Source organism: Tachyglossus aculeatus, chromosome X3 (assembly GCF_015852505.1).
Source record: "Tachyglossus aculeatus isolate mTacAcu1 chromosome X3, mTacAcu1.pri, whole genome shotgun sequence".
Taxonomy (NCBI): domain Eukaryota; kingdom Metazoa; phylum Chordata; class Mammalia; order Monotremata; family Tachyglossidae; genus Tachyglossus; species Tachyglossus aculeatus.
The window spans coordinates 9,154,476-9,179,347 of NC_052099.1; the positions used below are offsets into that span (position 1 = coordinate 9,154,476).

The 24,872-nt window shown below is 44.5% G+C and overlaps 1 protein-coding gene across 1 annotated transcript in view; it reads right to left on the reverse strand.

Annotated features, from left to right (window-relative positions):
* Positions 1-3,567: 3,567 nt before the first annotated feature.
* Positions 3,568-24,872, reverse strand: part of FBXL17 (F-box and leucine rich repeat protein 17) — a 415,020-nt gene continuing 393,715 nt past the window's right edge. The window contains exon 9 of the mRNA XM_038770404.1: positions 3,568-4,264. Within this exon, the coding sequence (XP_038626332.1) occupies positions 4,127-4,264 (138 nt within the window). The 3' untranslated portion in view covers positions 3,568-4,126. The remainder of the gene's footprint in view (positions 4,265-24,872) is intronic.

The following is a 24,872-nucleotide window of genomic DNA, read 5'->3' on the forward strand; positions in this document are numbered from 1 at the left end:
GGAGTCTGAAGGATCTGGGTTCTAATCCCAGTTCTGCCACTTGTCTGCTGTGTGACCTCGGGAAAGTCACTTCACTTCTCTGTGCCTCAGTTACTTCGCCTGTAAAGTGAGGATTAAGATTGTGAGCCCTATGTGGGACAGGAACTGTGTCCAACCCTGTATACTTGTATCCAACCCAAGGCTTAGTACAGCATTTGGCATATAGTAAGCACTTAACAGATACCACAATTGTTATTATCATTATTATGGAGAGGAAAGGACAGATTTTAAGCGATGCTGTCAAGGTAAAGCCGGTAGGATTTGGTGACTTTGAATATGTGGGTTGATTGAGAGAGATGAGTCAAGGATAAAGCCAAAGTTACAGGCTGGTGAGACAGGGAGATGGTGGTGCTGTCTACAGTGTCGGGAGACATGCAATTCCCCCTTGTTTCTTGTAGCCTTATTGTGCACAGATTGTGGTTCAATGAGAAATGATCAAAATAGGCTGTAGGTCATCTAGGGAATCCCTAAGTAGACTCTGGGGGACAGTCTCTATTGCTGTGTTCTTAGAGCAGGAGGGAGAAGAGAGGAGGTCAACACAGGTACAGAGAAATCCCTGGAGAGCTGCAGTGCCAGAGAACTTGTGTGAAATACCTGGGCAGCTGGACAAGCCTTGGACTTGAATGCGGCAGGAGGTGATTCCTCCTCTGGCTCCGTTGAGGGGGAGGTAGAAAGGGCATCTGGTTTGGATTCCCAGTGATCGATATTTAAGGTGTGGCTGCCACTGCAGGGATCCTTTTACAGCCTTAGAAAGCAATTCTGCACAGACTTAACTTTTCCCCTAGGAAAACTGCCAACAGTGCACTGACCAAAACAAGCACCACCAAAGACGAGGAAGTTATTTTCACTGGGCCTTGTTCTTCGAGGTTCCTTTGGGTTTTCAATTGGCTGTCATTCCTCAATTGTTAGCCCTTTCGGAAGAGCAAATCCTACTAACGTTTCCAGGAGGAGCTCCCTTGCTACTTTACAAATCTCTGGGTGGGACCAGTGGGGGTAAGTGCCTGGGAAGAGGACACATTCAGCATCACTGCTGTCGCTAAAACAGTACAAAAGACACAGTGTTTTACTTCCCTTTTATTGCAACCATTTTCAAAGTCAAAAGTTTCACGGAAAAAGTAGAAACCTACAAACCGGGCAAATCATCTTGCTCCCTCATAAAAAGACAATGAGGACCAAGGATGGATTCTCCACCCTAGCAATATCATATTGTCTTCTCTCTGAAAACTACAGATGCCATTTTGGAGAAGAGAAAAAGCCCTGCATCAAACTGAACACATATTCATGACATTCCAAGCCAAATCTCTACTTTTTTTTTTTTCAGAAAAATGGGTTTTACTTTCTTTTTTTTTTTCCCCAGAAAAATGGGTTTTTTCAGGCCTCATTTTGAAGCATCAAATAAGAAAACATTCAACAACTGTCAAGGGAAATACTTAAGTTGCCATTTTCTTGTTGGCCTCGGGGCAGGACCGGCTGCAGAGAGTCAGTGAGGTAAGTCATGACCTCAGTTGGCGGGGGGACGGTTGTGCCGCCCGGCCCTTCTCCAGGATGGCTGTGCCACTGCATTTCTTAGAGATGGTGTTGGGATGGATGGAAGTGATCCCTCAGCAGGGCGTAAAATGGGGTGGGAATTAAGGGGTAGGGGAGCATCACCGAGCATCACTTAGCACTCATTCTGAGTGCTCGGTCGGAGAGGCAGAGATAGAGCAACGCTCTTCGGCAAAACTATGGTGTTTGAGGTCATTAGGTTAGGTGGCACAAGGGTAACATAACAGGATGACCTCTTGAAGAGCATGGGGGGAGGGTGGGACCATTTAGGCCCCACCTTGTGGAAACTGACTCTCTGAAACCGACCCCGCCTCTGAGATTAAACGCTATGGGGTGAAACGTGAGTTTTCTGGGATTTATACAGATGTACAAAAGCTGCTTTTCAGGTTATACTGCATCAGTCTGGATTAGCAGAAGATTAAAATAATAAGGGTAAAGCCTTAACTGAAGCTTGAGCACTCTATCGCACTGGACTTTAGATTCAAAGTAACCTTTAGAAAGAAAAGTACAACATTATACGTTTCCAAAGCCATTCAGTAACCAAACAGTAACACTCAAAAGGTATAATGCAATTTCCTAACTGAAGCGACATCTGTATTTTCAATGTCTCTCTCCTCAATTTCACCTTCCTAGACTAGTGTGACATATATAGAAAATTAAGCTTTTGCTAAACCCTCGAGTTATAACTATCTGCATTGTGTTATAAATCCGTCTTGGATTGGAAAACAATTAAATATTGTCAACTAAGGTAATTTCAGTAGCTGGGATAAGAATAGGAAAGTTACATTTTGAAACTGAAATGAGTGGCCAAAGTGGCCCTTTTCTCTATGACCCTTTTTTTCCCCTCACAAAATGAGAAACTTCCTGCTCAGTTGTGCAGTAGAAACTTTTGTTGCTTACCAACCTATTTTTTCCTATCAAACTGACTTTTTTTCACTACCACAAATATAACTGCATAAACAGAGGAACCAGCTATTAAAAAACAAACAAAAACCTTAGTTTAAAGTGGACGGTGTATAAATGTGACCTTGTGCTTTATTTCCCACAGCTGCTATCATCTTTGCAATATTGGCGATTAAAGGGTGAGAACTATGTAGCTGTGGAAAATGAAACCAAAAGCATGTTTAGCCCATTCACTGCCCCAAAAGGAAGAAGTGCAAATACTTAAATGCCGACAATGTTTTTCTACAAAATAGCGATTTTTAAAGCAAACAGAAAACAAACAAAAAGTCAACAGATTGTCTATTTAAATACTTAACATTAGTTAACATTTATGTCATATTCAGAAATCACAGAAAAAAGACTAAAGAAGATCAAAATGAAGCAAAAATCCTCCAAATGAGTGATAGCTTTTTAGGTGACTGCCTGATCTTGGTTAGCCCCAACTTCAGGTAAAAAATGTGTTGGTCATGATGCTGGTTTCTATGCTTGCCCAAATTGGCAAGGGGTGGAGGGAGGGGAAAGGTCCACCTGTAGGTGGGGGATGGAGATGAGCTCCCTCCCCGCTCCTGCCCAACCCACGGTTTTTTGAGCTAGATTCCCACACTTGCTCACCGCAGACCGGAAAGTTCCCACTCGGGGCTGAAAAAGATCAAAAATCTAGGCTTTCAAGTCTAGTGGCTCTTTGAAGGCTATTCCCTCCCAATCCTCATCCCTTGTTCTCCTCTTGCCCCCACATTCAAAAGGCAAAGGAGGTGACATAGTTCTGTCCACTACCGTTACCTTCTAGGGCCACATTCTCACTGTCAGCAGTCATGTTCAAAGCAGATAATTCTAGCACAGGAAAATTAAGCGAATCCAAAGGGAACCTAAAGCCTATCAAAACATTTCAAAAAATTTACCATCTCCCACTAGCCCCAGAAGGAGAAGAAAAAAGAAACTATTTCCGTGAGTTGGCCCCAAGATGTTGTATGGCCGCCTTTGCCTGTAGGAAGGATGCAAAGGTCTCTCTCTCTCTCTCTCCCCCTCCCTCCCTCCCTCTCTCTCTGTCTCTCTCTCCTCCGTACCAAGGACTCCTGGTAGTAAGGTAGCAGCTTCGGGATGTGCATTAGCACCTGGAGTGCAGTAAATGAGGTTCAAAGGCTCAGCCACTCCAGGGAAGTTCGGAGGTTTGTAAAGTTGGTGTCCTGTGTTTGTCACCGGGGCAGAGTTATGTCTTCCTCCATATGACTACATGGCACCACAAAAGGAGGTGAGCCCATTTCCTTTTCGCAGCTATCATACGGAACAATTTCAGAGCCCAAATCATCCAACCGATCTGACCGCTGGCTGGCAGAGCCTCCTGCACATCAAAAGAGTCAAGGCTTTCAAAATGTTTAATTTGAACGCAAAGTCAGAGACTTGTTTGGGAACAACTGACATTAATAGAGAGTCTTCCCAGGTTGTAAATGAGACACGCTTGTCCACAAAAGGAAAATTCAAAACATTTCTCTTCCCCCACCCGCCCCCCTCCCCCCCAACAAATCAGACATCCCAAAGCTGCAGTTCCCACTCAAGACCTGCCAAAGGTACCAGAGTTGACCAAAAACACTTAGAGTGAGGTTTAAGAGGCAGTGGATGTGTTGGGGGTCCAGCCCATCTGATAAGCCCGTTCCAGGGTCCTCTTGCAGTCCTGCAGAACTGTACTGAAGGTTATGTGGGGATACTGCTGCACCAGCTGTTCCACAGTTACTTCATTCACCTAAGATCCAAGAAGAGAAATCCATGACCCACCAGGAACATACAAGATAATAATGTCAACTCCCACAGGAGGAGAGGTTCCCCTCTCCATGGTCGAAACTTCACCATTTTGTTTGGGGTTTTAAAGGTCCACGAGGATACTCCCCTCTATTCAAGCCATTCAAACTTTTGATAGGTTTTTCCTGGACTCTCATTTCAGGAGTTTTATAAGACACCTGATTTCATGAAAACGAGTGCCCCTACACATGTGATAGCCCTGTCGTTAAAAAAAATATGGTAGATTAAGAAAACTAAATGTTAATGACATACTACGAAAGCATTTTGATTAGGGTTGAGACAATAAAATTGTTCCATTCTATTGGGCAAGTGCATCATCGATGTGCTGGAGGGAGCGTTTCCAAAAATAGGGATACAAAGATGCTCTGGGTGAACATTTGGATTTCACCTCTGGCTGTGAAACTCCCACCAAATTCAAGTCTTTTGAGAACAGGATTGAAATGGGAAGAATCAATGTCTAAAATGAACCAGGCTATCAGGTCCGGGATGTCCCCAGGAGACATCACGCATCAAAGAAACCCCCTATATTCTTGATTGGACAAGGCGATCAGGCAGGCCTAATTAAACCTAACACCTTTACAATTGCAGGGCTGGGAAGGGATTAATTCATCAATTATTTTAAAGCTGATTGCAGTTCGTATCACACAAGTAGACAACTTCCTTCATCCTTTAGATAAACGATTAGCTTAAGAACCACAATTTTAGGGTAGCTTTCTTTGAACCCTTCATTGAACACTTGGGCAATATCAAATGCATCAATATTTCATTTAAATACCGAACAAGTTGGTCTGCTCCAAAGTGCCGGGGATATAAATATCTACTCTGCCTTTCTGAAACCTTATGTTAGGAGACCAAGGCAGATAGTAAAAGACACTCAGTGATCTAATCAAAAGCCTTCTCACTGAAACAGTCATTTTAAGCACAATGGCTTCAAAATCTCATGGTATTTCTTTTTTCTGAAATGACAAGACATCCACTGTGATGCACAATACTAGTGACAGGGACAAAATGAGGAACTTCATTTGCACTCCTTTGGCAAATAAAGACTAAGTGCTCACGGCAGGAGTCTACTGGATACAAAGCAACTTATTTTCCCAATTCAGTCAGGCAATGGTCTTTGTTCTTTCTTTAACAACCACTTCACAGAAACCTGAAACAAATCTTTAACCCAACAATTATAATAATAACGATGACATTTACTAAGCACTCACTATGCGCCAATATCTGTGCTAAGCACTGGGGTAGATTGGACATAGTCCCTGTCCTACATGGGGCTCACAATCTAAGAGGGAGAACTGGTATTTTCATACCCATTTAACAGATGAGGAAACTGAGGCACAAAGAAGCTGAGTGACTTGAGCAAGGTCAAATAGCAGGCAAGTGTCAGAGGCAGGATTAGAACCCTGGGTTTCCCGAGTTCCAAACTCTTTTTTGTTTTGAAGGTACTTTTAAGCATTTACTCTGTGCCCAACCCTGCCCTAAGCATGAGGGTAGATACAAGATAATTGGGTTGGACACGGTGCCTGTCCCACCTGGGGCTCACAGTCTAAATTGGAGGGAGAAGTATTTGATCTCCATTTTACAGTTGAACAGTGAAGTGAAGCGAATTGCATGAGGTCACTCGGCAGACAAGTGGCAGAGCCCGTTTGAGAACCCAGGTCTTCTGACTCTCAGGCCTGTGCTCTTTCCACTAGGCCATGCTGCTTTCCCTTTCCAGCCCAAAGGAATCCATTTCTCTGTCTACCTTTGGCACCCGGTTTGTTTAATAATAATAATTATGGCTTTTGTTAAGCACTTACTATGGTGCCAAGCACTGTTCTAAGCACTGGAGGTGGGGGGAAGATACAAGGTAATCAGGTTGTCCCTCATGGGGTTCACAGTCTTAATCCCCATTTTACAGATGAGATAACTGAGGCCCAGAGAAGTTAAGTGACGCCCAAAATCACACAGCTGACAAGTGGTGGAGCCGGGATTAGAACCCATGACCTCTGACTCCCAAGCCCGTGCTCTTTCCACTGAGCCACGCTGCTTCCTGGTTCAGAACAGGAAATCTGTGCTGTGTTGATGATGGCACCGCACACTGAAAGCAACAGCTTGGCCTCGGTCCTGAGACCTGTGCAGAGGAATGGATTGTAGTGGTAAGAGCTTACACCATACAGCTCACACTCTCTTATCCCTGCCAGTCTTCTTTCCTCTGGAGCATGAAGCGCAACAAGTAAGTAGGCATGCAGCATGCTGTGAAGCCCAAATGACAGGACTATAGGGCTGATGTGCCCTAATGCCATAACCTAACAGCTATTGTGGTCTTCATTGCCTCAATGAGCCAGGTGTTTCCAGTTTTCCTGGTGGCCCTGTCCACCCTGTGGGCCACCCAAGGTGATTTTTCAGCCACCAACTGCTGGCATAGCCCCAGCAGGTATTCCCTACTTGCAGAGCTGGAACTAGAAGTCAGCTATCCTGATTCCCAGGGCCATGCACTCTCCACAGGACCAACCACCAGTTTACTCAGCAGGTCTGGAGTGATATAAAGTCAAAACCATAGAAGTGGGGTGGCATATTCCAATTACAGTTCCAGATACAGATGTTTCTGTAATATAATGGTTCTACAAGTACTCCACTACCCTGTGCTGGGGAGAATAGTGATTGGGTACACTGCAATCCAAACAACACCCCAAAACTTTATTATTTTGTAGATTAGTCTGAAAAAGGATAGATTCCATGTGAATGACAATAATAATAATGGCATTTGTTAGGCGCTTACTATGTGCCAAGCACTATTCTAAGCACTGGGGTAGATACAAGGTAATCAGGTTGTCCCACATGGGGCTCACAGTCTCAATCCCCATTTTACAGATGAGGTCACTGAGGCCCAGAGAAGTAAAGCGACTTGCCCAAAGTTACACAGCTGACAAGTGGCAGAGCCGGAATTAGAACCCATGACCTCTGAATCCCAAGCCCAGGCTCTTTCCACTAAGCCACGCTTCTTCTCTACTGTAACCACTCAATCAATAGCATTCCTTGAGCATTGCCTGTGTGCAGAGCACTGTACTGCAAGCTTGGGAGAGTACAATATAACAGAGATGGTAGACACATTCCCTGACCACAAGGAGCTTATGGAAAGTCTTGTTTTTTGAGCCCCCTTCGCTGCATCCCAGTTATACTCGGGGACTTCTTCTGGAACACACTGCCAAACTGACATTATTTTTAAATGCCACATCAAAGTTTTCCTTTTCTATTTACCAGCAACTTAAATAGCATAAACATTACATAAGTGTTCTTACTGGCCAATAAGTGACCCTTGTAGGGAAAAGAGGGAGAAGAGAGGGAGACCAAGGACCCGACTTGACCATTCCCAGCCACGTGAACATGTACTGGCACCGGTTGATGATATGAGCTCCATTTGACCGTTCTCTTGGGTTCAGCAGTTTCGTTTCTACACTGATATCAATTTGAACAACCTTTCTCTACCACCCTGCCAGACTTACACACCTAGAATATTTCTGTTCAAAAGGCCGGGTGCACTGCCAGTCCTGGGTCAAACCAATGGGCCTATTTATGTCCAAAGGTACAAATTCCATCCAACCCAGTATTCTGTGTCTGACGGGTGCTTGGAGAATCCTTGTGATTTTCACTCTCTTTGATAGCCATCTGCCTCTTTGGGGATGAAACATCTAACGTCCCTAGCGTTCCCTCTAGTAACACACTGCTTTTCCATGAATTTATCCAAACTTCTCATAAATCTGATATTTTCAGCCTGAACAACTTTCTCTGGTAATAAATTCCATGTGCTCACCACCCCCTTGGGTGAAGAAATGTTGATACAGCTCATTGTATTTTCAAACATCAGTTTTTGATGTCTTTAGCCTGTAGTTTTAAATTCCACATGGCCAAGCTTTTAGATTAGAGTTTGCCACTGGCTTTACTCTGCTCCCTTTCCAATCACCTGAACTACTATGACAGTAGCCATGTATTCTGCTGAGAAATCTTCACAAGCTTCTGAACCAAGTGACTGGTGAGGGATCCCTTCAAAGGCGGGGGGGTGTTCTTCAGTTAATCAATGGTATTTATTCAGCGCTCACCGTGTGCAGAGCACTGAACTAGGTGCTTGGGAGAGTATAACAGAGTTGGTAGACACGTTCCCTGCCCACAACGAGCTTACAGTCTAGAGACTCAGTGGAAAAATGTCCGTTCTGACCAGCGCTTGCAGGGCTAGCACCACTCCCTTCTGCGTCACCCTGACTTGCTTTCTTTGGTCTTCCCTGTTTCCAGCCCCACAACAACTTATGTACATATCTGTAATTTTATTTGTATTGGTGTCTGTCTCACCCCACTCTAGACTGTAAGTTGGTTGTGGGCAGGGAATGTCACTGTTTATTGTTGTACTGTACTTTCCCAAGTGCTTAGTACAGTGCTCTGCACACAATAGTTCTCAATAAGTATGATTGAATGAATAAATGAATGAATGAAAAGCAGTAGACCCAGGCCCAGAAGACCAAATCCTACGGTGGGGAGGCAGAGGGATACCAGGAAACCCAAGGTTCTCGTCACCCAAGCAGCAGTGGTGGCAGTTGTACCCCAAACCCGTGGAAGGACAGAAAAGATAGAAATGGCCAGGCTTGCCTAGAAAGGGGCAGGTGGATTCCATGATGAGGGTGCGGGGGTGGGGGGTGGGGTGTCAATCAGGGTTGCCCCTGGATGATGGGGTAAGAAGCAGGGCAAGAGTCTAGGGAAGACGAATCCTCAAATCAGATTTGGAGCCCACCTCTGGTATCACACATGCATCTGACATTCACACGGCATTTTGGGATTTTCTAATTCCACCCCTCTGCCGCCACCTTTGATACAGTGACAGTGCCCATAGCAGGTAGGCTGGGCAGCAGAGTGAGGGGAGTAGTGCAAAGTGCCCAGAGGTCCTGGGCAGCAGCTGTCTGTCAGGCTGACACTTGGACCACCAGGAGTCACGCACGACTATGTGACTCCATCTGGCTAGGCTCAAACATTTGGCTTCTGACCAACCCAGAGGCTAACTTGGACAGAATTAATGATGACAAAGTCAACTGTTTGCGTGAACAGGACGCTGGACTAGTTTGTGCTGTTACGAATCATGTGGGTTTGGGATTGTTTTTTGGAAACAAACACTGGTTTTGTGCCATGCCGAGCTCTATATGCCAAAGGAAAAGCTGCTGTTCCCATTCTTCCCCTTCTCCTCCAGGCCTGCCCTGATACATTTTCCAGGCTCCACTCCCCAGGATCTAAGATCCCGATTTCAGCCCTACCCATCAATTACAACGACTGATGATGCGAGTCCCCAAAGAATGCTTGATCTGTGGAAAAAGGGGAAACAAAGACAACACCTTCTTCTGCCAAAGAAGAAGGCTGCAGAAAAAAAAGAAAAGCTATAAGACTCACCTGCTCCATGCAAACAAGGGACAGGGAAACTGAACCAGATTATGCTCCCAGAGCAGATCGGCCATTTAACACGTTGATTATTCAAGAGTTTATTAGAGAACAGACTACCTCTGAAAAAATAAAGAAACGAATGGCCTGGACATGGAGTGACATGGAACAGAAGGGCTTCCTGTCACGACTGCCAATGAGGGCCTTAGAAGGGCCCCTTACTCAACCTTCTTCTACTTCCTATTACATGTTTGCAGCCTGAAGAAAACTTCCTGAAAAGTGCTTGAGAAAAAAATCAAACTATTCCTGATGACACAGTCCTTTAGACTAGAACAAAGAAAGGCTCAAATTCAGTTTTGTTGGCTTTAGTTCTTGGCTCTGAAGCAAGTATTTGGGTGGGGCAACTGAATTGCCCAGAGAAATGATGGAGCTTTGGGGCTGGCATCCAGTTCTGTGATTTGCTCAGGAGGCCAAGGAGTAAAGCTAGAGCTTGGCTTTCATGAGTAGCACTGTTTCCTGGACGAGAAACCTAATTGGAGCCTGCTGTGGACTCTCAAACCATGCTGCTACCTAATGTTTTGCAAACTCTGGAAAATAGTCTGGTGGGGAACAAAATGTCAACAGAACTTCAAAGTTTGACAGAACTGGGTGGAAGTTGAGAAACAGCATGGCCTAGTAGATACAGCATGGGGCGGGGAGTCAGAAGGACCTGGGTTCTAATCCCGGGCCCACCATCTGTCTCCTGTATGACCTTGGGTAAGTCACTTCACTGTGCCTCGCTTACCTCATCTGTAAAATGGGGTTTAAGACTATGAGCTCCATGTAGGACATGGAACTGTGTCCAAACTGATTAGCTTGTATCTACCTCAGAGCTTAGTACAGTACCTGACACACACTAAGCACTTAACAAATACCATAAAAAATGTTGTCAGAGCGAAACACTTGGGTCTCACTTAGCTTTCTCTCTTCTCTTCTCACTTATAGCCTCTACCAATGAATTGTGAAAAATCCTAAAGTCATGGTAATAACAACAATAATATTTATGGTATTTGTTTAGCACGTACTATGTGCCAAGCACTGTTCTAAGCACTGGGGTAGATACAAGGTAATCAGGTTGGGCACAGCTCTTGCACAACATGGGGCTCACAGTATCAATCCCCATTTTACAGATGAGGTAACTGAGGCCCAGAGAAGTGAAGTGACTTCCCAAGGTCACACAGCAGACAAGTGGTGGAGCCGGGATTAGAACCCATGACCTCTGACTCCCAAGCCTGGGCTCTTGCCACTAGGCCACGCTGCTTCATAGCACAGACCCATGCTATGGTCAGAATAATAATTCTCCCAGGTGCTTAGTACAGTGCTCTGCACACAGTAAGCACTCAATAAATACCACTGATTGACTGATGATAATTATGGTACTTGGTAAACACTTAACATGTGCCAAGCAGTGCTCTACGTGCTGGGGTAGGTACAAGTTAATCAGGTTGGACACAGTCCCTGTCCTGCATGGGGCTCACAGTATAAATATAATAATAATAATGATAGCATTTTATTAAGTGCTTACTATGTGCACAGCACTGTTTTAAGCGCTGGGGAGGTTACAAGGTGATCCGGATGTCCCACGGGGGGCTCACAGTTTTCATCCCCATTTTACAGACGAGGAAACTGAGGCCCAGAGATGTGAAGTGACTTGCCCACAGTCACACACACAATTGGTGGAGCCGGGATTTGAACCCACGACCTCTGACTCCAAAGCCCGGGTTCTTTTCCATTGAGCCACGCTGCTTCTCTAAGTATGAAGGAGTAGGATTTAATCCCCATTATATAGATGAGGTAATTGAGGCACAGAGAAGTGAAGTGACTTGCCCAAGGTCACACAGCAGACAAGTGGTAGAGCTGGGATTAGAACCCTTGTCCTTCTGACTCCCAGGCCCGGGGGCTCTTTCCACTAGGCTATGCTGCTTTGCTAAGAAATATACATTATGCCTACCCCTTGGATAAATTGCCTAAGTGCTGTGCCACCTTAAAAGAGTTGAGTTAAAGATGCTAAAATAGTAAAATCATTCACATTGTTACCCCCACACATACCCACTGAGGAGACTTTTAAATTATGCACGCACTGCTCCAGTCACTGGGAGGAAAAGGAATCCTTCTCTGTTTCAACTCATAAAATATATGTAATGTGAAAAAGGAACATGAAGGTGTTAACCTTTTATTTTATTTCAACAAGACCCTTAGGTCTTCACGGATTCATTTTTCTTTTCTACTCGTCAAAAAGTCTCAATGGCATCTCTTACACTGCAACCACAGTTTCAAAAACCAGAATCTCTCCTTAGAGAAATATGCAGTGGGGTCATGTGCAGAAATTACAGTGATTAAAACGAAAAACACAGAGCACAGGGTTTTATGAGGCTTTTTTCAACAGAAGAAAGACTGGATTTTGCAATTCTCTTCAAAAATGTTGAACTATAATTTACATTGTAAAGGTGGCAGCAATTTGGCATTCTAATCTATTTTGAGTTAACACTTATTAGCACTTTTTGAAAATGTGAGGGGAATTGCCGTGCTGATTTTGGTAACTCTTACCAGAGTTCCATTTCACTGCAGTAGCTACTCCTGAATAGTGACAGGAGAACCTTGAAGCAGTGTGGCCTAGTGGATAGAGCACGGGCTTGGGTTCTAATTCCAGTTCTGTAGGCTGGGTGACTTGGGAAAGTCACTTAACTTCTCTGTGCTTCCATTACCTCACTTGTAAAATGGGGATTAAAACTCTGAGCCCCATGTGGGACATGGACTGTGTCCAACCAGATTAGCTTGTATCTATCCCAAGGCTTAGAACAGTGCTTGACACATAATAAATGCTTAACAAATACACAATCATCATCATCAACCCCAGTGCATAGTAAAATACTTGGCAGATAGTAGGCGCTTAAAAAAATACCATTAAAAAAAAAACAAATGTTCACAGGTTCAGTTCAGCTTCCTAAAGTTAGACTACTTAACCAAACTTTCTGAAACCTTGAGGTCAGGCCTTTACTGTCTTTCCGGCAAATGCCAGAGGGGCTGTGAATTTAAGACCATAAAAATCAATGGGCATTTATTGAACACTTACTCTGTACCAAGCACTTTACTAAGCACTGGGAAAAGTCCTATACAATAGAGTTGGTAGACATGATCTCTGCCCACAGGAAGCTTACAGACTACTGGTGGTGGGGAACAGACATTAAAATAAATGACAGGTAGGGGAAATAGTAGAGTATCAGGATATGTACAAAGTTGGGTGGAGTGAGTAATCAAGCACTTCAGAGAAGCAGCGTGGCTCAGTGGAAAGAGCCTGGGCTTTGGAGTCAGAGGTCATGGGTTCAAATTCCAGCTCTGCCAATTGTCAGCTGTTTGACTTTGGGCAAGTCACTTAACTTCTCTGTGCCTCAGTTACCTCATCTGTAAAATGGGGATTAAGGCTGTGAGCCCCCCATGGGACAACCTGATCACCTTGTAACCTCCCAAGTGCTTAGAACAGTGCTTTGTACATAGTAAGTGCATAATAAATGCCATCATTATTATTAAAGGGAACAGATCCATGTGTACAGGTGATGCAGAAGGAGAGGGAGGAGGGGACCACCTTTCAGCTGGTCTTATAGACTCTGAGCCCCTTATGGCACAGAGGCTGTGCTCGACTTGATTGTACTTCATCTACTCCGGTGCATAGTACGGTACTTGGCACAGAGTGAGTGTTTAACAAATGCCACAATTATTGTCATCCAGCAGCAAAAAAAAGTATTGGACAACATGAACTCGAATTTAGGATGAACTTTCCTAGCTCCCTCACTTCCCTTCCAACCAGCACTGGAGTCCTGGGTTTCCTCAAACACTGGAAACGATGCAAGGCATCACAGAATGATGACTTTTTTAACAGAAGATTTTGGAGATTCATTCATTCATTTAATCGTATTTATTGAGCACTTACTGTGTGCAGAGCACTGTACTAAGCACTTGGAAAGTGCAATATAGCAATAAAGAGAGAGAATCTCTGCCCCCAAAGATTTAGGCCATGTTTGGGTAATTAAAGTCACACAGTGGTAAAAAAAAACAACAAAAAACAGGGTACATATTCCAATTAAGAGGGGCTTCCTGGGCAAAAACGTATAAGAAAAATAATCACATAAAACTAAGGCTATGGGGTCCACTGTCTGAAGACCTAGACATCTCTTTTCTTTCTCACCAGCCACTGCCAGGGAGAAAACCTAATCCTGTTGGTGTGCAGGGCATGCACAACCCTACTTTCTCAACCTCTAGAATGCTGGGAAGGTTCTGATACTTTGGACCTAGCATAGTAAAGGGCCTGAGCACTCTTCTCCCCATAGAAGTAATTTACTGCTATTTAGGTTATTAATAATAATAATAATATTTCCTAGAGCTGACAGTATTCAAGGACCTAAACTGACTTTTCCTGCAATTACACCAGCCCAGTAAATACTGAGGACCTGCCCCACAAGAGGCTTACAGTCTACGTGGGGGAGGGCAGACACACAGAACAATAAGAATACAACCCAAACAATTAAAACAAGTCAAAGTTGGGTATAAATAGTTACATAAATGCTACAGATGGCTGATCAATCAATCAATCAATCATATTTATTGAGCACTTACTGTGTGCAGAGCACGGTACTAAGCGCTTGGGAAGTACAAGTTGGCAACCTATAGAGATGGTCCCTACCCAACAGTGGGCTCACAGTCTAGAAGGGGGAGACAGAGAACAAAACAAAACATATTAACAAAATAAAATAAATAGAATAGATATGTACAAGTAAAATAAATAGAGTAATAAATACATACAAACATATATACATATATACAGGTGCTGTGGGGAAGGGAAGGAGGTAAGGCAGGGGGAGAGGGGGAGGAGGGGGAGAGGAAGGAGGGGGCTTAGTCTGGGAAGGCCTCCTGGAGGAGGGGAGCTCTCAGTAGGGCCTTGAAGGGAGGAAGAGAGCTAGCTTGGCGGATGTGGGGAGGGAGGGTATTCCAGGCCAGGGGGATGACGCGGGCCGGGGGTTGATGGCAGGACAGGCAAGAACGAGGCACGGTGAGGAGAAGGGAGGTGAGGTAAGAGGGGGCGAGGTGATGGAGAGCCTTGAAGTTGAGGGTGAGGAGTTTCTGCCTGATGCGCAGGTTGATTGGTAGCCACTGGAGATTTTTGAGGAGGGGAGGAACATGCCCAGAGCATTTCTGGACAAAGACAATCTGGGCAGTGGCATGAAGTATGGATTGAAGTGGGGAGAGACAAGAGGATGGGAGATCGGAGAGGAGGCTGATACAGTAGTCCAGACAGGATAGGATGAGAGCTTGAATGAGCAGGGTAGCAGTTTGGATGGAGAAGAAAGGGCGGATCTTGGCAATGCTGCGGAGCTGAGACCAGCAGGTTTTGGTGACGGCTTGGATGTGAGGGGTGAACGAGAGAGCGGAGTTGAGGATGACACCAAGGTTGGGGGCCTGTGAGACGGGAAGGATGGTAGTGCCGGCAACAGTGATGGGAAAATCAGGGAGAGGGCAGGGTTTGGGAGGGAAGACAAGGAGTTCAGTCTTCGACATGTTGAGTTTTAGGTGGCGGGCAGACATCCAGATGGAGATGTCCTGAAGGCAGGAGGAGATGCGAGCCTGGAGGGAGGGGGAGAGAGCAGGGGCAGAGATGTAGATTTGGGTGTCATCAGTGTAGAGATGATAGTTGAAGCCGTGGGAGGGAACGAGGTCACCAAGGGAGTGAGTGTAGATCGAGAACAGAAGGGGACCAAGAACTGAACCTTGAGGAACCCCCACAGTAAGGGGATGGGAGGGGGAGGAGGAGCCTGCAAAAGAGACTGAGAATGAACGACCGGAGAGATAAGAGGAGAACCAGGAGAGGATGGAATCTGTGAAGCCAAGGTTGGATTGCATGTTGAGGAGAAGGGGGTGGTCCACAGTGTTGAAGGCAGCTGAGAGGTCAACGAGGATTAGGATAGAGTAGGAGCCACTGGATTTGGCAAGCAGGAGGTCATTGGTGACCTTTGAGAGGGCAGTTTCCATGGAATGTAGGGGACGGAAGCCAGACTGGAGGGGGTCGAGGAGAGAGTTGGTGTTAAGGAATTTGAGGCAGCGTGTGTAGACGACTCGTTCAAGGAGTTTGGGAAGGAATGGTAAGAGGGAGATAGGGCAATAACTAGAAGGTGAGGTGGGGTCAAGAGGGTTTTTTTTTAGGATGGGAGAGACATGGGCATGTTTGAAGGCAGAGGGAAAGGAACCAGTGGAGAGTGAGTGGTTGAAGATGGAAGTTAAGGAGGGGAGAAGAGAGGAAGGGCTGATGGGTTTATGTAACTGGGAGTTAATCAGGGAGAGCCTGTGGGAGGAGGTGGCATTTCAGGAGAGTTGGGACTATGGAAAGGGCTGTGGTCTGTCAGATTCAGGAGGGAGGGAGTCCCGAAGCCAGGAACAGAGGTGGGAGAGTTGAAAGAAAGGGTTGGGGGTGGCGGGGGGGGGGGGGGGGAGAGGGAGGCCAGAATGTTGAGAACAAGGTAGAGTTAGAAGGCTAGTTTGGGAATAATGAAAAGAGCAAGTGGGTTAGTAAGTGGGTGAAGAGAACAGATTTGGAGTGTGAGATGAGTTGGTAGAAAACCTTGAAGCTGAGGAGTTTTTACTTGATGCTGAGAGCCTCAGGGGAGGGTTTTGAGGAGTGGAGAGATGTGAGCTGAATGATGCTCCAGGAAGATAATGTGTGCTGCAACATGTAGCATAGATTGGAGGAAGGAGAGACTGGAGACAGGGAGACCAGCAAGGAGGCTGAGACAGCAGTCCAGCTGCAAGATTAACCAGAACTTGTACCAAGAGGGCAGCTGTTTGAGCAGAGAGGAAGGGGCAGAACCAGGTGATGTGTAGGGTGAATCAGCAGGGTTTGGCAGTAGATTGAATGTGAGAGCTGAAAGGCAGTGAGAAGTCAAGAACGACAACAAGGTTGCGGCTAATAACGATCCCTGCCCTTCAGGATCTTACAATCTAGTGAGGCAACTGCTGGGTCCACCTAAGACTGGAGGTCAACAACCTGGTGAATGGATCCAGAAAGGTGTATGTGAACGTGTGCTGCCTTGCCTATCACAAAGGTACATTGGTGCTGCTTCAGTCTTTTCTCATCTGGAGGGATCAAATCTATCAATCAATCAGCCGATGGTATTTACTGAACACTTACTGTGTGCAGACCTCTGTATTGAGCACAAGAGAGAGTATACTACAATAGAGTTGACAGATGTGATCCCTGCCCACAAGGAGCTTACAATCTAGTGGGGGAGACAGACATTAAAATGATTTACAGCTATGGGAAGCAACAGAGTCTAAGGATATATGCATAAGTGCTTAGAATCTTAACTATTTTCTATCAGTTCTATTTGAACTCTGTCATTAAGTCTCAAGCAACCCTATGAAAAATGCTGTACCCATTTATGTGACCCACTTTGTCTTTGCTAGGGTGTATGTGGGGGGAAATAGCTGTGCTCCTTTTTATATAATAGTGTCTTCAAAGGTCAAATATTTGTTCTTTGGCTACAGCTTTGCACCCCTATTTCTTAGTAGGAGTGCAAGGAATACACAAACACCTGTTTTCATGGCTGAATGCTACCCTGGCATTCCAGGAAACAGATCCTGACAAATTATGTTTCGTTAAACTGATTGTTCTATTTAGCTCAGTAGGTTTGTTACAGATTCCGTATTATTGTCCCCATAGGACTGTACTGCTCGCCACTAACAAATTAGTAGATTAAAGACTCCACTGCCCCCACAAAAAGATTCCATTTGCTAAGGAACTCTCTTACTCTAATTACCTTCCCCTCCCCCAAAACTGCAGGGATCAATTTTCCCAATTTCTATTTTCCAGCTCTTACACAACTTTGGACTCAAGAGAGGTATTTCATAGTTGTAATGCACAAGTCTGCCTATAAAAGGGTGATTGCTTTATATCATTGGCCCGGCCTGTTTTTCTCTGAATTGATTAAATTCATTCACATTCATTGATTAAATTAAACCACGTCAAAGTGCTATCCCCCTCCCTGATTGCCACCTTCAACTGTTCACTCTCCAATGGCTCTTTCCCCACTGCTTTCAATGATGCTCAGGTCTGCTCTATCCTAAAAACACCCTCGCTTGACCCCAAGACTCCCTTCAGTGTCTGCCCCATCTCCCACCTACCAATCCTCTCAACTCCTTGAGCAAGTTGTCTACACCCACTGTCTCCACTTCCTCTCCTCCAATTCTCTCCTTGATGAAGAAGCAGCGTGGCTCAGTGGAAAGAGCCTGGGCTTTGGAGTCAGAGGTCATGAGTTCAAATCCCAGCTCCGCCAACTGTCAGCTGTGTGACTTTGGGCAAGTCACTTAACTTCTCTGTGCCTCAGTTACCTCATCTGTAAAATGGGGATTAAGACTGTGAGCCCCCTGTGGGACAACCTGATCACCTTGTAACCTCTCCAGTGCTTAGAACAGTGCTGTGCACATAGTAAGCGCTTAATAAATGCCATCATTATTATGCCCTCAAACCTGGCTTTCGCCCCCATCATTCCATCAAAACTGCCCTCTCCAAGGTCACCAATGAGCTCCTTCTTTCCAAATTCAACAGCCTCTACTCCATCCTAATCCTCCCTTGCACTTGGACTGGTACCCTTGATTCCCCCCTCCCTCAGCCCCAAAGCTCTTATGTACATATCCTAATTCAATCTAGACCATGAGCCCATTGGTGGGTAGGGATTGTCTCTGTTGTGTAATTGTACTTTCCAATAGTAAGTGCTCAGTAAATATGATTGAATGAATTTATATTAATGTCTGTCTCTTCCTCTAGACTGTTAACTCATCGTGGGCAGCGAATGTGTTTACCAACTCAATTACATTGTACTCTCCCAAGCGCTTGGTACAGTGCTCTGCACACAGTAATAGCTCAATAAATAGGATTGATTAAATAAAATCCCTCTCTCATCTATAAAAATAGATTTTAAATTTACATTATATTAACCAAATCCTCCATATAATGTGTTCCCAGTTTGAGGCCCTATATTTCATGTGGACTTGTTCACATGTGGGCATGATGACATTTATTAAAAAACAGCAAACATTTCACTCTTAAATGATGTGCTTTAGAAAGCCGACTATAGACGGGGGGGGGGGGGGGGGGGGGAAGGTCACAACAATGGGCAGTGTGAGGAGGAATGAATTAATTTGATTATTTTCACGGTGTGGATCAATAACACTGGGCTTCTACAGACCCCACTGCCTGAGGGCAGTTAGATAATCAATGGAATCAAAGTCTGCTTCCCTCTGCCCAGCAGCCTCTCTGATCTTTTCTGGGAGGACCCCTGACGCCTGTGTAATTCTAATTTATGTCAACCACGTATCAAAGAAATTCCAAGGAGATTTAGTCATAGAGAGAATGTTAGTGGTAACCATTTAAAATCTATTTATACACATTCCTGTTGCAATGCTTTTCACCACTCAAAATTCAGGCTCTGTGCCTCCAAAATTCCTTATTAACTCCCTCCTTGTATCTGTTCTGGGATTTTATTGCCGAGGTTTCAGATGTAAACCGTGGTTTCTCGGGAAGAGCCTGTTATTCCAAAGGGCTGTGTCCCAGGGTTTTCCTTAGGCAATACACATTAATTCATTTTTCACTGGGGTTGGTGCTCAAACCCTTTTCATTAATCCTACATTACATTTCCATTTGTCCTACCCTATTGTCATGGATAATTTTTATTCCAGATATGGTACTGTCCTAAACCGTCTGTTCCTGACTAAGAAATATACGACAATAAGAAAAAGGCCTAGCTAGAATCTTCAGCTTTTTTAAGGTTGTGGCATTTTTCATTACCAAAGTCACTGATTTTCTGAAGTTGTAGTAACAAGGGTCAACATACTGCTCTTATTAAATTCCCACTGATTGTACACAGAGTTTTAGCTAAGACTATCACATAAATGCATATAAAGTTGATCAGGTGATTTGGGGTCAACTCTAATTCCCAAGGTCAAGTAACTCTTTGAACAACCCATAAGTATATAAGCTCAGCCCAATTCATCAAAGGAGTATCACACAGGGTTTTCTTCTGTTGTTTCTTACAAAACACTAAAGTTTAGGAGATTAAGTGGCGTCAGCTTCAAAAACCAGAGTAATGCCTCTAATATGCTTATCCTCCGAGCAATCTGGAAATCTACTAAAATGGAGGTTTCGTAATGCGTTTTATAACTTAACATTGAACACGGAATGCTGCATTTGTTGCATGATAAGACTGCATTTTCTTGCTGGGGGGTGGGGGTGAGGAGTAAATGTCTTAGCCAAATAAATTCATAGCAGCTGCGTTGCTCACTCATTGCCAGATAATAAAAGTGCATTTCTGTATTCTGCGCCACAGACAGATTTTACCAAGGTCTCTCACCTTTACTCTTTTCCAAAATAAAGGTAAACGGGGAAATATTTTTTCTTCCCACAAATAAGACAGATTGTGGCTACTTGTATAAAAAGTCACGCACCCACCATCCCACATGGAAGAATGAAGTGGAGGTGGGGGAGGGAATATCAACTTTGTTTTAGACACTACATTTTAAATCAGATTAAAATTAACTATAAATTGAAAAATATGGAAATAAAGTACAGCCCACTGAATTATTAGGGTTATGAGTTATCCAGGCTTATTGTTTTTCTTTCTTCTCCCTCCTGAGGCCTGACTTTTGGTCATTTCACTACTTATCAGAAAGCGAGCAGGAAGCAGAAATAGAACAGAAACCTCAGTCAACCCATTTTGTTGCTTCTTTGCGATTCAGTGTCACAACTGGTGAGAGGGATGAAATTATTTGGTAAAACAGAGTTTTGGGTTACCTGTGGATACTTTTGGTTTTCTATTATCCACTCTATCCTTACTGTCCAGAATCATGGAAAATCAAGGTTGGCCTAAAAATGGTGAGTGACTCATTTCCTTTCTCTTTCTTGGGCTACATAATTGCTCTTTTATGCTCTTCTTTGTCCCGAGTCCCGCTTCCCCAAATCCATTTTCTTTTCTAGCAATTAGTACAGTGCCTGGCTTAACAAATACCATAATTAATCCTTGGCTTCTGCTCCTTCTCTTTCCTTTCCACTTGCCCCTTCTCCTTACTCTCTTCCTGGACCTAACTTTCAGCTACCTCTGACACTGAAGGGCACGGAGACAGTAGAGTCTACACAGTCGCTCAACCACTGCTTCCTAAATTTTCACCACTAACTCCCAAACAGTCCCCAAGAGAAACAAAGACCTTTTTCTTTTGGGATGTTTTAGGGACTGGGACGGTAAGAGCTATATGATTCTCACTGACAATGCAATGCAACTGAGATCACTACTTCTAAAAGGAAAATGGAAATTTAACCAAAATCAGAACGCTAAACATGTATCCATAGCTTCTCATCCTTTCAGAATTTTTTTTTCTACCTGCCCTATCTTCTTCCAATATGGAAGGTTGAAGAATCCAAATATTTCCTGTGGAAATCATAATCACAACACAGCATATTGCTATCCACACCTACCATTAACCTAGGCAAACACAGATGTGGCCAAGCCTTATGTCATAAGACTTCTGCATTTAATCTCTGAGGTAGCCAAAGTGGCTTCCTAATTCTTGTTTAAATGATTTAAAGATAACAGGCTATAAAAAAGCATTATTTTACAGGACAAATGCAGATTCTAGTACTCTATAAATATACCACCATTCTGGAGTTATTGGCTAATTATCTAGACGCTAACATCCCTAACAGACTAAAAAATTCTAGGCTCCTGAATTTTTATGCAGTTGTTGGCAGGTTGCCAACAAAGTCATTATTTATCATCCCTAGAGCATTTTGTAGCTGTGACACTCTTCAATATAAGTCTTTTTTGACCAAGGGATGTTAAAGTGCCTTGTTCAAGGTTATAGTAGCGTTTGTTAAACAAGTTAATAACAGAGATGGGGCTGGAACTCACAATCTCTGAGTTTTTGGCCCCCTGCTAAACTACAGGGTTGGTTGTCCAAACTGATTGATTGGCCAGAGTACTCCAAGAGCTATAAAGAACAACAAATCTGTGAAGGATAGTAAACAAAATAAATTGGTAAACACTTGGTCTACTCTTCTTCCTTTAAAACTGGAACATTAGAAAAACCATGACTCCTTCAATGTATACCAAATGATTCATATATGTACTTGGTTTCATTTACTTTTGCTGTATGTGCCACTGCTCACCATTAAGAAATACACGTGCTTTGAAATGTCTACTTCTCTGAACATGGGTAGGCACTCCCAAGGGTCAGCTTTCCAGGAGATCAGGGCCAATTTTTTTTTAAATGATATCTGTTAAGTGCCAGGCACTGTATTAAGTGCTGGGTAGACACAACCTAATCAGGTGGGACACAGTCCATGACCCACAAGGGGCTCACAGTCTTAATCCCCATTTTACAGATGAGGTAACTAAGGCCCAGAGAAGTGAAGTGGCTTGCCCAAGGACACACAGCAGACAAGTGGCAGAGCCAGAATTAGAATCCAGATTCTTCTGATTCCCAGACCTGGGCTTTTTCCACTAGGCCACGCTGCTTCCTACCAACTTAATCACCACCACTTCCCTCAGCATTTTTAGTATACAGTACTGACTGAGGATCTTTTGTCCACAAAGAACTAGAGTGGGGGCTGTGGATAATACAGATACATTGCAAAATCTCATTACAGGTCCTTGGTAAAGAAGCTCCTGCCCAAGAGAAGCTCATAAGTTAAACTGCTGCTTCGCCCTCTCACATGGACTCTGACTAGCTATGTTTAGTATTTTATCATCATCAGCAATATTTACTGTGTCCCTATTGCATGCAGAACACCATACCCCCCCAAAAAAAAAGAATATGAAAAAAGAAGATGACAAGGCTCCTCCCCTGGAGAAGTTTTCAGTCTAATGGAGCTCAACTCCCTCATCCCATGACAAAGGAGCTGAAAAGTATCTGGACTTCAACTTTCCTTGGACAGGACAACGGAAAGAGGCAGCAGCAGTGAAATCGGACCACACACCTGGCTAGGTTCTCTCCTGCTAGCCTGATCGAAATTCTTCGGGATCAGCTGCAAGCTGGCAGGAAAAAGTCTGAACTCTGGACACTGCCTTATCAGGAAACAGAGGTTACTTACTGTCAGGAAGTGGAGGCTACTCACCTGTAACCTTGGTTCTCGAAAGGTGTGTGGCCCCTTCAACTCATCAATTAGGTAATCACTTCAGGGTATGCTTGAGGATTCGGAGCTGCAAAAAGCTTCAGGGCTGGCCTGTTAGGAGACTTGGGCCCTGCCTCCCCCCCAGGGGTATCTGGGTAGGTCAGCCCTTCCCTTTGTAGTTTCCGCATGAAGCGGGAGGTAGTGCTGTACACCAGAAAAAACACAATTAACAGGTTAAGCGCATATACATTATACACATCTGCACAAAATCGGCCTTTGCCCGAGGGGTATGTGGGTGGGATGTGATGAGCTGACAAGACTACACACCTCTGGAGAACCAAGGTTACAGACAAGTAACCTCTGTTTCTCTCAAAGGTGGTTATAGGCTCATCAGCTCATCAATTAGGTGGCCTGAATAGCCTAATGGTGCTTCCTGGAGGGGATGGGAGGAATCAAAGCTGTTACTAGAGCAGGTCCTGAAGGATCCAGTGTCTGAGATGACTTTTTGGATTTGGGCCCGGGTTCAGGCAGTAGTGTCTGACAAATGTTCCAGCTGTGGGCCTGTTTGGCCCATTAAGTTTACAGGCAGGTTGAAGAATGGTGGCTAGTGGCAGCCCATCCTCTAACTGACTGTCACTCCGCCAGTCAAATTGGATAGCGGCCCTGTTGGAGCAGAATTTGGTATGATCTGGGCGTCCCCCTAGACTGTGACCATGTGAAACGCAGCTCATCACAGGGGCCAAATGACAATCCTTGTTGTTTCATTTGATGGAATGGGCTCCTTGGGGGCAGGGAACGTGTCTCCTGACTCTGTAACAGGGTATTCCCCCAAGCCTTTAGTTCAGTGCTTTGCACACAGTAAGCCCTCACTCAATAAACACAATTCACTGATCAACTGACTGATGTTGTTTTGGCCAAGTGTTGGGAATGTGCCCTCCAATTCTCCCCGCTACCTCCCTGCCACTGTCCCCAAGTGAACTGGGAAAGAAGACAGGGAGGAAAATTTGCTAGCTTATTTTAGTGGAACTCATTTGTGATTTTGGGGAAGAAGTCTGGTGCACGAGCAGGATGGCTCTCTCCGAGTGGCGAGTGGGGGCCGGAGGTAGATCAGACACCAGTGTCTGAAGATCCTGAGCTGTCTCACTGTTAGCACCATTATCAGAGCCGCATATCCCAGGGGCGAAATTTTAAAGCACAGCGGTATAATGCTTTAAAGTGTTTGTGTTGGCTATGAAAAGATCTCCGGCCCCAAGATGACTGTTAGGTCCCTTTCACAGACCCAGAAACCCATTGTACTCAAAAAGGAGACCACTGCCAAGTGAACCTTGATCAGTGGAGCTCTGAACATGGAGAGACACAAGTGCAAGAAGGTGTTTGTGGATGTGTTGAACAGGCTACAAAGAGGGTGCACCTGGATGGGGAGGAGGACCAAGTTAGCTCATGTTTTCATGTAGGGTTACTTTCTTGATTTGAGCATTGCAGATGCCACTGCCAATGAGACTCTTCCACTTGGTGCTACGTTTTGAGGAGTCAGGCTATAAGGACTTGCTTCTTGGGGTTGAAGTGGTTCATCTGGCCTCAATCCTCAGTAAGGGCACCTGGCACTAGTCTAGAGCCCTCAAGATGAATTCACTGCACAGTCCATGACCAGAAAGAGGAGATTAAGATGCTTCCTGTTTGGTGGGCCACTTCACAAAGTTGTGTGAAATGAGGAGATTTAGAGGCGATAATAATGATAATGATAATAATAATAATAATAATAATATTTGTTAAGTGCTTACTATGTGCCAAGCACTGTTCTAAGCGCTGGGGTAGATACAAAGTAATCAGGCTGTCCCATGTGGGGCTCACAGTCTTAATCCCCATTTTACAGATAAGTTAACTGAGGCACAGAGAAGTTAAATTACTTGCCCAAAGTCACACAGCTGATAAGTGGCGGAGTCAAAATTAGAACTCATGACCTCTGACTCCC